Raw genomic sequence first — 14,687 nt, 5'->3', positions numbered from 1 at the left:
AGCTCTGCTACATAAAGGGATGCAGCAAAGCAAGAGAACTCATTCCCCGCTTGCCTCCCGCACCTCCTCCTCCAAACACACTCCCTCCTCTCCCTCTTCTAAGAAGTTACGATCTGCTGGACAGATTGCTGGCTACGCTTCCAACCCCTCTTCTTCTAATACATCAGTTTCTACAATAGCCCCCACAACCCATTCCTCCTCTACGACGACAATGCTTGGTGAAACCCGCTTCCCCACAACCCGTCCCCAACCAACCCAAACGACCCCTTTCCCCCTTCCCCATCACCACCATCCCCACTACGTTAAGACGACAAACATGGACGACAATGACCGCTCTAGTGTTAGCGACAACGACTCCCTTCACTCTCCGCCACCATCACAGCAGCTCGGTGTTGTTCCCGGCGTAGTCCCGGGCTCAGTAACGAGCGGTATGGATGGACTCCATCGCAAAGTGAGTGTAGGAGCCGACGAGAAACCCAAACCTGCTCCAGGGAAAAAGACTCGCGGAAGAGTCAAGATTGAGATGCAGTACATACAGAACAAGCTCCGCCGATACACCACCTTCTCAAAGAGAAAATCAGGCATCATGAAAAAGGTGAGTTTCACAAGAACAACTGTTGTTTTAGGATTAGAATATCAATCATTAATTGACTGTTTTTTAATCTGGCCTAAAGATAATTATGCACAATTTAAAAGCATTTTCATAATCGTAAACACTTCTTAGTGTAATTTTCACCACTGAATGTGTTAATGATCTTTCTTCCTCTTTCTCTCCTAGGCTTATGAATTAAGTACATTGACAGGAACTCAAGTCATGCTACTGGTTGCATCAGAAACTGGCCACGTATATACCTTTGCTACACCAAAGCTCCAGCCCATGATAACGTCAGAAGCTGGCAAGGCTCTCATCCAGACCTGTCTTCACACACCAGACCCACCACAGCAACCAATGGACTACGAGATAAGGATGTCAGCCACCGGATACGAAGAGACAGAACTAGGCTATGGTCTTAGCGACGAAGAGGCATTCAAGGTATGCATTGCTTGTTGGACCAACAGAACCTAATGTTTATTGCATGCAAGAGAGCTGATTGCATTCCTAGAAACCTCTCCCATTTATCCTTTTTTTTTTCTTTTTGTTTAGACTGGTTTAGAAGCTGCTGGACCCCATCCAGGAGCCCAGGTACTCACCTCAGGATCAGTGGTTATCCCACCATCAATGATGCAGATGCCTTTCGCTCAGATAGCCCACCCAGATCACCACCAGTCCATGAGTACAGTCATGCCACCAGCTGCCTACCCCATGGCTGTCTCCACGGGACCACCAACAATGTCCCCACATTCTCACTCTCCTCCTCCTAGCTACTCCCCATCGGCCCACACAGCCTCTCCTAGGAACTACCCTGGTAGTCCATCGGCCATATCGTACTCCCAGTCCTCTCACATGCCACCGCAACACATGATAATGGAGGACCTTGTCACAGGAGGTAGCCCAATGAGGAAGAGTCCCGACTCTCACTATCTCTCCCACCATCAGTTTGATCAGAGTCCGACCCAGAGTCCAATGACCAGCGCCCAGTTCCCCATGAGAACCCACTCGCCACCTCACCAGATGTACGGTCACCCTGGCTCTAGTCCACCACAGATGAACAACCATTCTCCAATTAGGCCTATGTAAAGAGACAAAGACTATGTGTGTGTGTGTATGTGTGACTCCTTAAATCACTATCTGAACTTTCTGTAATGTATTTGTGTTTGTATATTCGAGCTGGTCTCAATCCCTCTCTCTCTCTGTGTTTTCTTTTTCTCTCTCCTTGTGTGTGTGTGTTTCTCCCCGTCAAGTTTTTGTGACGAAGCAGGACTTCAGGTATTCTCCCTCTCTATCACACAATATCGCTAACGACTTCCAACACTACGAGACTTTAAAACACTTTCCCTTCCTCCTCCTCCTCTCCCTTGCTGACTGGTCAGCAGTTCTCTCTATCCTTTAGGCAGCTGGTCTGTCGCCTCTTTCCCTCCCTCCCTCCCTCACCCTATAATGTAATCATTCCCCACCTTTACCCAATAAAAAATTGACACAAATATTGTTACTAATGCAAGCGAAAAAGCAGTGAGCCAAAAACCCACCATGAAAAGGGGTCCAATCTTTAAAAAGGTCAGGCACACTTTGCACTTAGTATGGCCAGCGAATGCTGATAAATGTGCCTACCATGCTCTTGAATGATGTGTGTGGTATGTGTAAACACTAGCCATTATTCATTATAGGAACTGTAATACAATGTGGTATTTGAATTTCTTGTGTCAAAGTTTTGAATACACTCCCAGCAGTCGTGAATAACATTTGCCTGCATGCAAGAGGTCATCTCGAGTTATTAGACAATAATTAATGACAACAAAGGTTGGTTGATTGTTTATTTTTAAATATTGTCTTCTTAAACTGTGTGTCACATTAAATAATAATAATAGAACTGTATTTATTTCTTTTAAAAATAAGGTAAATATATTAAAGGTTAAAGATGATTTAAATTATAATAATTATGATAAGTCAAAATAATTTATCTGCTTTAGCCTTTCAATGGTTGCAACAGTGATTCTATCACTAGTAGTTATGTACTTTCTAGCGGAGATGGAAGTACTCGTAGAGAAATAGTGTGAATATCTTCTTGAGATTGAGGACATTGTTCCAATTGATGGCATTAGCATTATCTGATAACTTGTGCCATTGGGAAGGAAAAGGGACAGGAATGACATGTACTATTGGAACACCTACAGTTAGAGGAGGAGGAGAAAGAAGAAGAGAGAGAGGGGGGGGAGAGAGGGAGAGGATAAAATAAATGCGAGTAGTGAAAGAAATACAGGGCAAAATTATAGTATCAATAGATATGTGTCAGATCAAATTTCAAAAACAAACAGTTGGTGAAATGAAGTGTAGGAGTACAAGATGGTTTGATGTGACAGGTTTGTATGACAAATGAGAGGAATGCAACCAATCACAACAGATGAATGGTGACGCTGACATGCGATAGGGTCAGATTATCGTAAAGAAAAAGTATAAATTTCAACCAGCGACAGCCACACACAACACACAAACACACACAAGACATGTATGTGCACAAACTTATAGCATAGAAGCATTATAATAAACAGATTCATATATAAGGAAGTACAGAGAAAGACACACACACACACAAACATATGCACAGACACTCACTCCCACTTAAGAAACTATGTCTCTCTCAGTGCATCTGACCACAAAGAATGATATGCCTTTATTTGTCAAAGAAGTGAGATTTGTTTTTTACCTTTATTTAGGAAAGGAATGTGATCGTCTTGAATTTTATAGTAGCCATGAGCTGCCTGCTCTACAAAGTGCTGACGTGTATGTTCTACCAGCTGCTTCTCTTGATGAAGCTTCTTTTCTGGAGTGAGAGAAAAAGAAAATAAATTACAATATGCATAAATGCTTTATTAGAATGCTCTGTATATATTGTAGCCACTTTGTCACTGAAGCTATAAGTGGCATAGCAGCAGTGTATCTGGTACACATCAAAGAAACCACAAAAATCTGAACACAACTTGAAAGACATATTTTAGAATCATGTGCTTTGGCTTTGGCTTTCTCCCCACTCTCTGTTTCTGTCTCACTCAGTCTGTTTCTCTATCTCTCTGTATCTCTCTCTGTCTCACTCTCTCTCTCTCTCTCATTATTAACAGTAATATTAGAGCATATACATCTCAAGTGTCTAATAGATTGTTATATTGATCCATTAACAAGTGGCAGGATTCCCTTCACCTTTCCTAGTTACTAAGTGGCGCTAATGAACTCGCAAAATAATTATAGCAGGAATTGCGAAGTTGTACCTGCTAATAGTTGCTACCAAAGCAGGTGGTCAAAAACAAGTTATGTCCCTAACGGGAGAGAGAGAGAGGAGGAGGGGATAAACAGGATCTTCTTGGAAACCATAACGATGAGCTCTATTAGCAGCTTTTAAGATAACAATTTAGTGCCAATTTTCAGGAACGGCAAAAACAAGAGTGCAGGTCAATCAAGTGACCCACTATGACGTGAGTATGCATATATACATGTAATTATCTGTAGATGTGACGTAACGCGACGCCACATCAAAAAACAATTTATTCATAGTAAACATGTAGATGCTCTTAAGCTGATACACAATATAGAATTTCTGTGAGTACATGCGAGGCAGAGAAGGAACCGTACAAGGACTCAAGACTAATGAGAAAGCTTCCGTAATAAATACTTGAAATGTAAACCAGAATAATAATAACAAGAGTAACAGGGAAATATCAACATCAGAACACAAAATCAATAAATTACTAATAATAATAACAGCAGTGTTGTTGATGACCTTATATGGTGGTGTGCAAGAGAGAGAGAGAGAGAGAGAGAGAGAGAAGCAAGACAACTTTTAATAATTTGTATATAACATTATGATCACAGTTATATGTTACAAGTGTTGTAAATACACGCATTGTGTCATTATAACGCAGACGAGCATATTTATGTGGTTTCTTAACCTGATTGCTGCATCCTGTGTCATAAATAAATAATTATAAATCAATTGTTGTTGTTGTTGGAATATCTTACATACATACACGAGCACATACATAGATTACATAGATTATGGGTAACCGTGCAGGCGCAATTAAACAAATACATGTCGTAATGATAACAGACTATCAACCCTATACATGAGAGTAACATGTATGACATACATATTTCTTTAATTATGATTCTCATCATAAAGCATCACATACGGAATGATAAATGCTGACGTGGATAACACCTGCCATACATACCGCCCTCTCACTATATTAGATTAAGTAATGAGAGCTAGACTATATAGCATTAAGTGTAGGTGATGGATATAAATGTACACGTACACATATATTTACTACAAGTGGACTGCCTTGTAATGGTGTAAGGGTAAACAAAGAACTATCTCCAATTAAACACTATTCAATTACCCTATAATCTATACATATATAATATTTTTATATATGTGAGTGTGTGTGTGTGTATTATGGTGAAATGAAAGAGCTCAAAGGACTGCAAGTAAGGATTGCACAACCACACAATTAGAACAAAAAAGACACACACGCACACGCACACACACACACACACACACACACATACACTAGCCATTAAACATCACCTTTAACCAATCCCACTCAGAACAGAATATCAATTTGTACTATTATACTAATAATATATTGTTTTTATATTTGCTGGTCTTGTTAAAGCTGATCAAGACACCTCAAGAAATAGCTACATTGTGTGAATGTTCTCATGAATATTGTGTTACCAAATTTGGTGAAAACAAGAGCATGCATGCAAGGCACTGACATTCTAATGAGTTTATTCATGACTGGTGAGTGTGTAAGCATATGACTATTATTATTATTATATTATTCATAATTAAGCAACACTGATTAGTATCCCATCAGAAATTAAAGTTTCTGTGACACTAAGAAAAGATATCAAGTGACAGACTAAAGGCGGATTTACAATATTACGCTAGTCCTGACGTTACGTTGACGCTGGAATAGAATCTGGTTCTATTCCAGCGGAAAGCATGCGTCAAAAGGTCAAATCGCCCACGTTTTTGATTAAAAATTAACGGTACGCTGGCCTAATGTCATATTGTAAATCCGCCTTAAGGGTGTAGGATTTAAGAAATAATTCGACAAAGAACAATACATGTAGATTAGATCTCTTTCTCTTCATTTCCTATTCATATACTACATGTACTATACTATACATTTTAATGTTTCATTGTCATGAATTGGTAACCTACCAATCTTTCGGAGTCTTTCAAATATTTTGCTACCAGCTGGATAGGTATCATAAAACAATGCATGAGGATCTACTGATCCTAACAGATCAAGAAGAATGAAAGCTTCCTACAGGAGGGAGGGAGGGAGGGAGGGAGGGAGGGAGGGAGGGAGGGAGGGAGGGAGGGAGGGAGAGAGGGAGGGAGAGAGGGAGGCAGGGAGAGAGAGAGATGACAAACAAACAAGGTGACAGGAAAATGAGGCCAGGAACTAAATAATCAGTGGATTATTTAACATAGATTAACTTTGTTTATGCTATGCAGCATCCTGGACTAAAGCCACAACTTTCATCATGATGTATGTCTGTCTGCCCTATACGTACCCACTCACATTGAGTAAATAAGTTACATTATCCCACTCCTAATCAACAACACTTGCAGCCAGTGCATACACTAGTAAATATATGCACGGACATGAGTGTGTACGGTAAATGATGATGGCTTTAAGGCTTGTAGTACATGAATACATGTACCTATTAATCTAATACCAAGAGTAGATAATATTTCAGAATATTATCTACTCTTGCTAATACCTGTATGAGAATTGAGGAATCAATTAGTTGAGGGGGTTTGCTAATGCTTACTGAGACGCAATGGTTTACATACATGTACATGTACATATATACACGTCACATATCGCATTACATTTTATCGTAGTTCTGCCTATGGTGGTCAGGGTAACCACCTCAACAAATGAACCAATCAGTTCATCACTTAGACCATAAAGCATGATATTGTAGTCTACTAGTAGGCAGAACCCTGTTTTATAGATGTACCCATTACAGAGCACATAATAGGAATATAATTTTAAATACTAATATACAAAAAGCTTTTAATGAGCAATATGTGTTGAATGTGGGTGTGAGGTGTGTAACGCGTTACAAATAAAAGAGTGAGAGCTTTGAAGGAGGACAGAGAGTAAACGTGGGATCTTGTTGTGAAACACACCCTGTGCTTCTCATAGGCTTCCTCCACCTCCACTCTCACTCAAAGGCCTAGTAGTATAACAGTATTGGCCCCTAATTGAATAAGACTGATGTATTGTTGCCTATTGTGTAGCCCAGCTAGTAGTACTGCTGGAGACGTAAACAACAGATTTGTGTCCACGAATCCAATTAGTCGCCGTTAGAAATGCAATAGTCGGTATCAACACATCAGATTGCTAACATTAACACTTCTGGGCTATTTCAATTGAGATAAGCTATATAGATATAAAGTGTCTCGAATGCCAATTTAAACTGTGTAGTTTTAGTATTGGTCATGTAAATAATAGTGCATTTGATGTAAAAATATTATGGATATTCTGTCTAAAATATATACGTATTATGCATAATTGTAACATTTTCATAATATAATGTACAATTATTGTCACTGGAGCTTATAGTGATGTCAATCAGTAGGTATTTGCAGGCAATTACACAATATATGTGTTCCTTTAAAAGTGTTTTTCAATATTTTCACACAAATGATATAGATCATTGATTAGCTTCTAAGAGTGCGTGGAAATAACAGGAAATATAATGATTGAAAGTATTTTTGTGAAGTATATGAGCTATATATAGGAGTTTTATTACACTTTCTGATGTTACGTAGAAGTTTGAGCTGGTTCTCATAAAAATTGGACAAGAGAAAATTCTGTATCAAATTTGAGCTGATTCTGGATTTTTTTTTTACAAATTTATAAAGTAACTCAAAAATTAGGCCAAAGTCCCTGTACTATAGTACAGGGTACTTGGCCAAATTTCACCAAAAATGACCAGGAAAGAATTCTCCATTTTAATAATTTTTTCTGATACGTATACATGTTTTCATGTTATATATCAACTTTGAGCTGATTCCAATCAAATTTGAATTTTTTTTACAAATTTTTAAAGTTAATCAAAAACTGGACCAAAGTCCCTGTACTATAGTACAGGGTACTTGGCCAAATTTCGCCAAAAATGACTAAGAGAGAATTCTCCATTTTAATAATTTTTCTAATACTTATACATGTTCTTATGTTGTGTAGCAAGTTTGAGTTGATTCCAATCAAATTTAGATTTTTAACAAATTTTTAAAGTCACTAAAAATCGGACCAAAATCCCTGTACTATAGTACAGGGATTTTGACCAAATTATATCAAAAATCATAAGGAGAGAAATTTCCATTTTTTATAATTCTTTCTGATACATAATGCATGTAGTACTTATGTTGTGTGAAAAGTTTGAACTAATTCAGATCAAAATTGGATTTTTTATGAATTCAAAAAATTGAACCAAAGACCAGTACAGTACATGGTCTTTGGCCAAATCACATTCACAACATGTACATGTACTTACCATAGCTTCAATGCCAGTCCTCCCTTCTACATCATAAGGAGATGGTGAGTTCATTAGTTCTGCAAGATGACGCGAGCCATACAATGAATCAGTGTCGGTCCAAGTCTTGAATGCTTCTTCTCCATCAAATAATATTACCTGAAGACTGTGGTCTTGTAGCTATATTTACATGAGCAATTATAATAAGTTTGTATGTGTGTGAGAGAGAAGAGAAAAAAGAAAGTGAATAAAATAAAACATCACAGAGGAAGAGAGAGAGAGAAAGAGAGGCCCTGAGAGAGAGAGAGAGAGGGGGAGAGAGAGAGAAAGAGAGGGAGAGAGAGAGAGAGAGGGGGAGAGAGAGAGAGGGAGGGAGAGAGAGAGAGAGAGAGAGAGAGAGAGAGAGAGAGAGAGAGAGAGGGAGAGAGAGAACCTCTCTTGACTGTAGTTTATCATCCAGTGTTAGTAATATATCAAGTATCAGAGCTACTGGTAGAGCAGAGTCAGTGGCACCCAAGAAGACTCCAGTCTTAAAGTACTTTGAATCATAATGGGCTGCCAGCACTAGCCTCTTTGGTACATGAGGATCTAAAGTGGCTATTATATTAGTGAATGACTTTGGACCAAAAGGAGTCTGATCTGTGAATACATCAGTAGTGATTGACCAACGAGACTGGTTGAGCTGATGCAAGCGTGAGAGTATGTACTATAGGAAGGGAAAGAAACATGTACATACATGTATATATTCTGCAGCTACGTGTACTACTGTCACCAAGTGCATAGAATAACAGTTATATATACTCGATTACTACCATCACCATTGGCTGGCTAAGTCAAGTGGATACTTCGCAATTTTAATAAAGTATGACTGACTTTAATTCAAATCCCTCTAGTTCCACTAACGCAATCCAGCCTTTTTTTTTCACGGCCCAACATCACCACAAACCTTAGACAATTTTTTAAATTATAATTTTGACGAATCTAGAGAAACTTCTGCTTCATAAGGAATACTTTTAGGTACCTGCATGATTACTATAGAGGACAATGAATTAGATTTGCTATGGCTTGTTGTGTGTGAATGCAACCAATGCTACACAGAATGTTGTGGGTTAATTCAACTTAGTAACAATCAAATTAACAGATAACAACAGTTAGGACTTTTGCTTTTAGCTATAACAGTAAATGCAAATAAAACTTATAAACAGGAGTGTGAAAAAATACCGTATAGTGCAACATTTTCGAGGGCCGTAAATTTCATAAAATTGCCTAAAAATCTATTTTGTGGATTTAATTTTCATACTACTACTGTATCTTTGGATGACTGACTGACTACCTATGTCACAGCTTTACTCCAACCTAGCTACTCATCTTAATCTCTGCCCACAACAGCGGCCACCACCCACAAAAAGATATAACAATTATTCCATTGTCTCGAAGACAAGACTAAAAGGATTACACTGTACACAGCCTCAGTCAGTAACAAAGGATCACGAATATCAAGAGACAATACATTAGTCTATTGGTCAGAGCTACAAAAATATTTTAAATTTTATTGTCTTAAAATGAGGAAACCATTATCTATTTCCTCAAGTCACATGTACTGTACGTGAACTCATTTATTCTTTATGTTTGATGAAAGCGCATTTTGGAGCTAATAAACTATTCACAAACAAAAACACTAAAAGAACAAACAAATAACATGCAGCCCAAGCTGAAGACAATTAAAATACTTTTGTAGTTCCAAAAACAAAGAAGGAAACTTATTTGAAAGTTACTCTTTACTCTACAGGGATTCATAATACAAGACTACTAATACTATACATTGCACAGATGTACTTGCTACTATGTAGGTTTCACTCTCCTAAAATTCCTAATAATTCTCTCTGATACTATAATAATGCGAGAAGAGTGATTTTACGCTATTAGTCACTAGTCAGCCAAAAACAGCCAGTGGATGCCTCTGATAAATAGTAGCAGCTGCTTGTAAATAAATCAGCCATGGAGGCTCTGGATGCATAAATTGAGATATTATATTGCATTCTAACTGATTAGAAGATTAATTGTGACTTGAGTAGCAGACAGACAGTGAAATATATTGATTGAGAGAAAAAGGATACACTAATGCATGTGACTATTGTACAGACACAAGACAATATGGAAAAACAAATTGACAGTTACCAAAAAGATAAACAACGACCATTCACAATGTACACGTACATGTATATGTACATCTATAGCATTCTTATGTAGACTAATATGGGCACAACATTATATCTCAATTCTCAAAGTGAAGAAATGACTAAAAAATGCAAAACAATGTATAATAAGACTTCTTCTCATCCAATGACCCATACAATAAAAAGCATACACGTCTTTCTAATCTGTGTTTATGGTGGTAATTTTTCAACCACACATAACAGTCTCTTACCACTAATTGGTTTTAAAGTTTAGTGGTGAGTGTGTGTGTGTGGGTATCAGCCTTGAGTTATGATAATAAAAACAGCCTCCCCCTAACTTTCTCTTTTGTATTTGTCCCTTCATTGTTCATGAGTACCCATACACATGTAGACATTATTATTATATTTATTGACCTCTCTCTCTCTCTTTCTTCCTCCCTCTTTATTTCTTTCCTTTCTATAGTTACAGTTCTTACTTCTTTGACTGTAGCATGAGTTGGAGTGTCAGGAACTCTCTCCTTTAGTATGTTAGGAAAATCGTACGTTTTGATATTTTCAATGTCACAACAGGAAGAAATGGTCTTGGTCTTCTTACTAGTTAGTGTAACGTAATGATGCTATAAGAGAAAGAAAATGTAGCCAGAAAATTAGTCAGAATTAATTACTGTGACCAAAATGAATATCAATGAAAATGCAAGCAGCACATGATGAATAAACAAACACAAGGCGAGGGGGAGAGCATAAATTTAAGTTCAGATTTTATATTTTATTAAAGATTCGAGTTTTCTGATGGTATTAATTCAATAAATAAACTCACTGTTGTTCTCTGCGACAACACAGCGGCCACTAAGCATAATAGAGAAAGAAAAGAGAGCTTGTTGGACATAGTACGATTCTACGAGAGCTACAACCGGCTACAAGCGAGTGGATACTTGGATGGATGGGTGTGTCATTTACGGAAAATAACCTGAAAATAATACGGTCAAAACTGCTTATAGGGACGAGAATATACAAAGATAAACGGCTTTAATTTAAAAATTATTATGGATTTATTTTAAAATAATTATTTTTTCCAATTTCATTTTTACAAATAATAAAGTTGCTCTAAAATAAGACCAAAAATCCTGTAATATGGTACAAGGGTGTTTGGCCAAGTTTTATCAAAAATCACAAAGTGAGAATTGCCCATTTTTATTATTTTTATCTTTTAATTTATTATTTTCAATATTATTTAATTTTCTCGATGTTCTATTTTTCTTATTTTTTATTTTAATTATTTTTTATTATTTTATTAATTTTTTTATTTCTTTATTTAAATTTTTTTAAAATCCTTTACTTGTTTTTTAATTTTATTTTTAATTTTAAATTTATTTTTAATTTCTCATTATTTTTATTTTATTAAAAAAAAATTTTTAATAAACAATTATTATTAGACACACAGAAAAACTTAAATTTTTATTTTATTTTATATTATTTTTTATTAATTTTATTTTTTTAATTTTATTTTAATTTTCACTTTATTTTTAATTTTTTAATTTTTAATTTTTAATTTTTAATTTTTTGGTTTTTTATTTTTTATTATTTCTTATTATTTTTAAATTTCTTAGTTTTTATTTTAAAATTTTTTAAATTAAAAAAATCTATTTTTGTCTTACTTTTTACTATTTTTATTTTTATTATTTTTTGATTTTTAATTTTTAATTATTATTATTATTAATTTTTACAATGTTTAATTTTTATATTTTTTATATTTTTGTTTTTATTAAAAACAACAAAGAAAACAGCATTTATATTTATACAATTTGTAAAAAACAAGTTTTTTTGTTTTTTACTATTTTATTTTATCTTTTCTTTTTTAATTTTTTAATTTTTTATTTTATTACTTAATTTTTTTTCATTTTTATTTTTTATTTTCATTTTTTTAATTAAAAAATTATTTTTTATTTTTTTAATTTTTTTATTTAAAATTTTTTTACTATTTATGTTTTTTTATTTTTTAATATTTTATTTGCCATTATTTTTTATTTTTTATTTAATTTTTTTAATTTTTATTTTTTTATTTTAAAAATTATTTTATTATTAATTTTTATTTTATAGACCACCAATTATATAGGTGGAGTCGATGACGGAGAAAGAAAACATGAGCGGTGATTGCGAACTTACAAAAAGGATTTCTCTTTCGCAGTTTGACTCCCAATCCACAGACTGGAACGACAAGGAAGAGAAAGATGAAGCAAAATCTAAAATTGACGAGCTTTCCGAAGTTTTTCGTTCAGTTATCACGCTTGTAGGTGAGGATCCCGACAGAGAAGGGCTGAGGGCTACTCCTTTGCGAGCAGCTAAAGCTTTTTGCTATTTCACTAAAGGATACGAGGAGACCGTAGCAGGTAAATTAATTATACTTGCATAGAAAAAGATTTTATATACAAATTACTTATAGTATTATTTATAATTATTTTTTGTTAATTAATGTTTGAGTCCCACCCATTCCAGTGCCAGAAAGATAGTTTTAATTTTAAAAATGTAACGAAACATTTAAATATGTACTCGTGTGTCACTTAAGTTTTTTTACAAAATTTAAATGACCAACCACTACTCCAGAAATAATATTTTATGCAACAAAGTTGCGTGTACATCTCAATGTAACGACCATCAACTTGCCTTTTTGAAAAAAAATTTGTAATTACAGGTGTAGTTGCTAATGGTGTATTTAGTGAAGATCACGATGAGATGGTTTTAGTCCGTGACATTGACCTTTATTCATTGTGTGAACATCATTTGGTTCCATTTTATGGCAAGGTGTCAGTTGGTTACTTACCATTAGGAAAAATAATAGGACTCAGTAAAATTGCAAGGTAAGTGAAAATACCATGGACTATACCTTAAGGTTATTTTTAAATATGAATACAATTAATAGCAAATTTTGCGTTTGGGTTAAAAATCTCAATTATTAATGCTTGCAATTATTAATAATGCCATCATGATGCTATATCATTACTTAATCACAATTTTTAATACTAGCTAAATCTACTTCGTTGTGCTAAAATCACAAAATTTATTACCCACAATTAAAACTCACTCTAAGATAACAATTGACTCGAAAACATCATTTTAATTGAGTTCTAGTCAATTCTTTTATTTTAATTGTATGATATCAAAAATTATGTACAATCAATTTATCTTCTAACTAGGATAGTTGAGATGTATAGCAGAAGATTTCAAGTCCAAGAGAGACTCACCAAACAGATAGCCAATGCTATTATTGAAGCTGTTCAACCTCGTGGAGTGGGCGTGGTCGTGGAAGCTGTGTACGTACGTTTAACTATGGGTGTGGCTGTATTTAAAATAAAATTGTGAAATCAGAAAAATGCAAATTAGTAGGGAATTTTACTAATTTTTATAATTTTGTCCTCATAGTTATTAAAAAAAGTAATCAAAGTAACTGCATGGCTCAAGGACATTTATGCATTAAACATGATTTTATGCTGTGTATGTCAACTTTGAGGCAAAACCAACCAAATTTGGATTTTTTTTTCAGAATTTTTAAAGTTACTAAAAATTCAGGCCAAAGTCCCTGTACTATTATAGTACAGGGTACTTGGGCAAATTTCGTCAAAAATGACTAAGAGAGAATTCTCCATTTTTATGATGTTTTCTGATACATATACATGTTCTTATGTTGTGTATCAACTTTGAGCTGATTCTGATCAAAATTAAGTTTTTTACGACTTTTTAAAGTTACTCAAAAATTGGGCAAGAATCCCTGTACTATAGTACAGGGTCCTTGGCCAAATTTCGCCAAAAATGACTAGGAGAAAATTCTCCATTTTTATAATGTTTTCTGATACATATACATGTTCTTATGTTATGTATCAACTTTGAGCTGATTCCAATCAAATTTGGATTTTTAATGAATTTTTAGTTGCTCCAAATGCCATGTACTGTATTGTAGTGCTTGTCAGCTCACTTAGCATGCTTTGTGGGATGACCCTGGCTCTATCTACTAATATTAATGTGTCTAGACTAATAGTATAACCACATATGATTCCTATTATGTACAGACACATGTGTATGACAATGAGGGGGGTCAGTAAACCATCCAGCAAGACAGTCACCAGCTCAATGCTTGGAGTATTCAGAGATGATCCAAAGACCAGAGAAGAATTCCTTGCACTAACAGGACATACAAACTAATAATCTAGCATGTATTTAACTATTATTTATTTATTTATTTATTATTATTTTATCCTGGCTTTGAATATTCTTAATGAAATCAACACAATAATTATAATAATAACAACAACACAACAATAATTAATGATAAAAATTGTGGTAGCCTAATGAAGGAAATTATTATA

At 34.9% G+C, this 14,687-nt stretch overlaps 3 protein-coding genes across 3 annotated transcripts; 2 read left to right on the top strand and 1 right to left on the bottom strand.

Annotated features, from left to right (window-relative positions):
• The first annotated feature begins 4 nt into the window (after window positions 1-4).
• LOC100631776 (serum response factor-like) lies at window positions 5-2,082 on the top strand. The gene is made up of 3 exons (XM_003385012.3): window positions 5-595; window positions 779-1,033; window positions 1,145-2,082. The coding sequence occupies exons 1-3, from the start codon at window positions 20-22 to the stop codon at window positions 1,676-1,678; spliced, it is 1,365 nt and encodes a 454-aa protein (XP_003385060.2). The 5' UTR covers window positions 5-19; the 3' UTR covers window positions 1,679-2,082.
• Window positions 2,054-11,302, bottom strand: LOC100631650 (glutaminyl-peptide cyclotransferase-like). The gene is made up of 7 exons (XM_003385011.3): window positions 11,147-11,302; window positions 10,806-10,946; window positions 8,586-8,858; window positions 8,174-8,332; window positions 5,820-5,925; window positions 3,303-3,419; window positions 2,054-2,766 (listed from the first exon to the last, which is right to left on the bottom strand). The coding sequence occupies exons 1-7, from the start codon at window positions 11,213-11,215 to the stop codon at window positions 2,618-2,620; spliced, it is 1,014 nt and encodes a 337-aa protein (XP_003385059.1). The 5' UTR covers window positions 11,216-11,302; the 3' UTR covers window positions 2,054-2,617.
• Window positions 11,303-12,432: 1,130 nt separating this feature from the next.
• On the top strand, window positions 12,433-14,606 carry LOC100631524 (GTP cyclohydrolase 1-like). The gene is made up of 4 exons (XM_003385010.3): window positions 12,433-12,716; window positions 13,019-13,184; window positions 13,521-13,637; window positions 14,391-14,606. The coding sequence occupies exons 1-4, from the start codon at window positions 12,452-12,454 to the stop codon at window positions 14,521-14,523; spliced, it is 681 nt and encodes a 226-aa protein (XP_003385058.1). The 5' UTR covers window positions 12,433-12,451; the 3' UTR covers window positions 14,524-14,606.
• Window positions 14,607-14,687: the final 81 nt, after the last annotated feature.

This window comes from Amphimedon queenslandica, unplaced genomic scaffold (assembly GCF_000090795.2).
Source record: "Amphimedon queenslandica unplaced genomic scaffold, v1.1 AMPQUscaffold_13478, whole genome shotgun sequence".
NCBI classification, from domain to species: domain Eukaryota; kingdom Metazoa; phylum Porifera; class Demospongiae; order Haplosclerida; family Niphatidae; genus Amphimedon; species Amphimedon queenslandica.
This window is presented reverse-complemented; position numbering and strand designations above follow the sequence as displayed.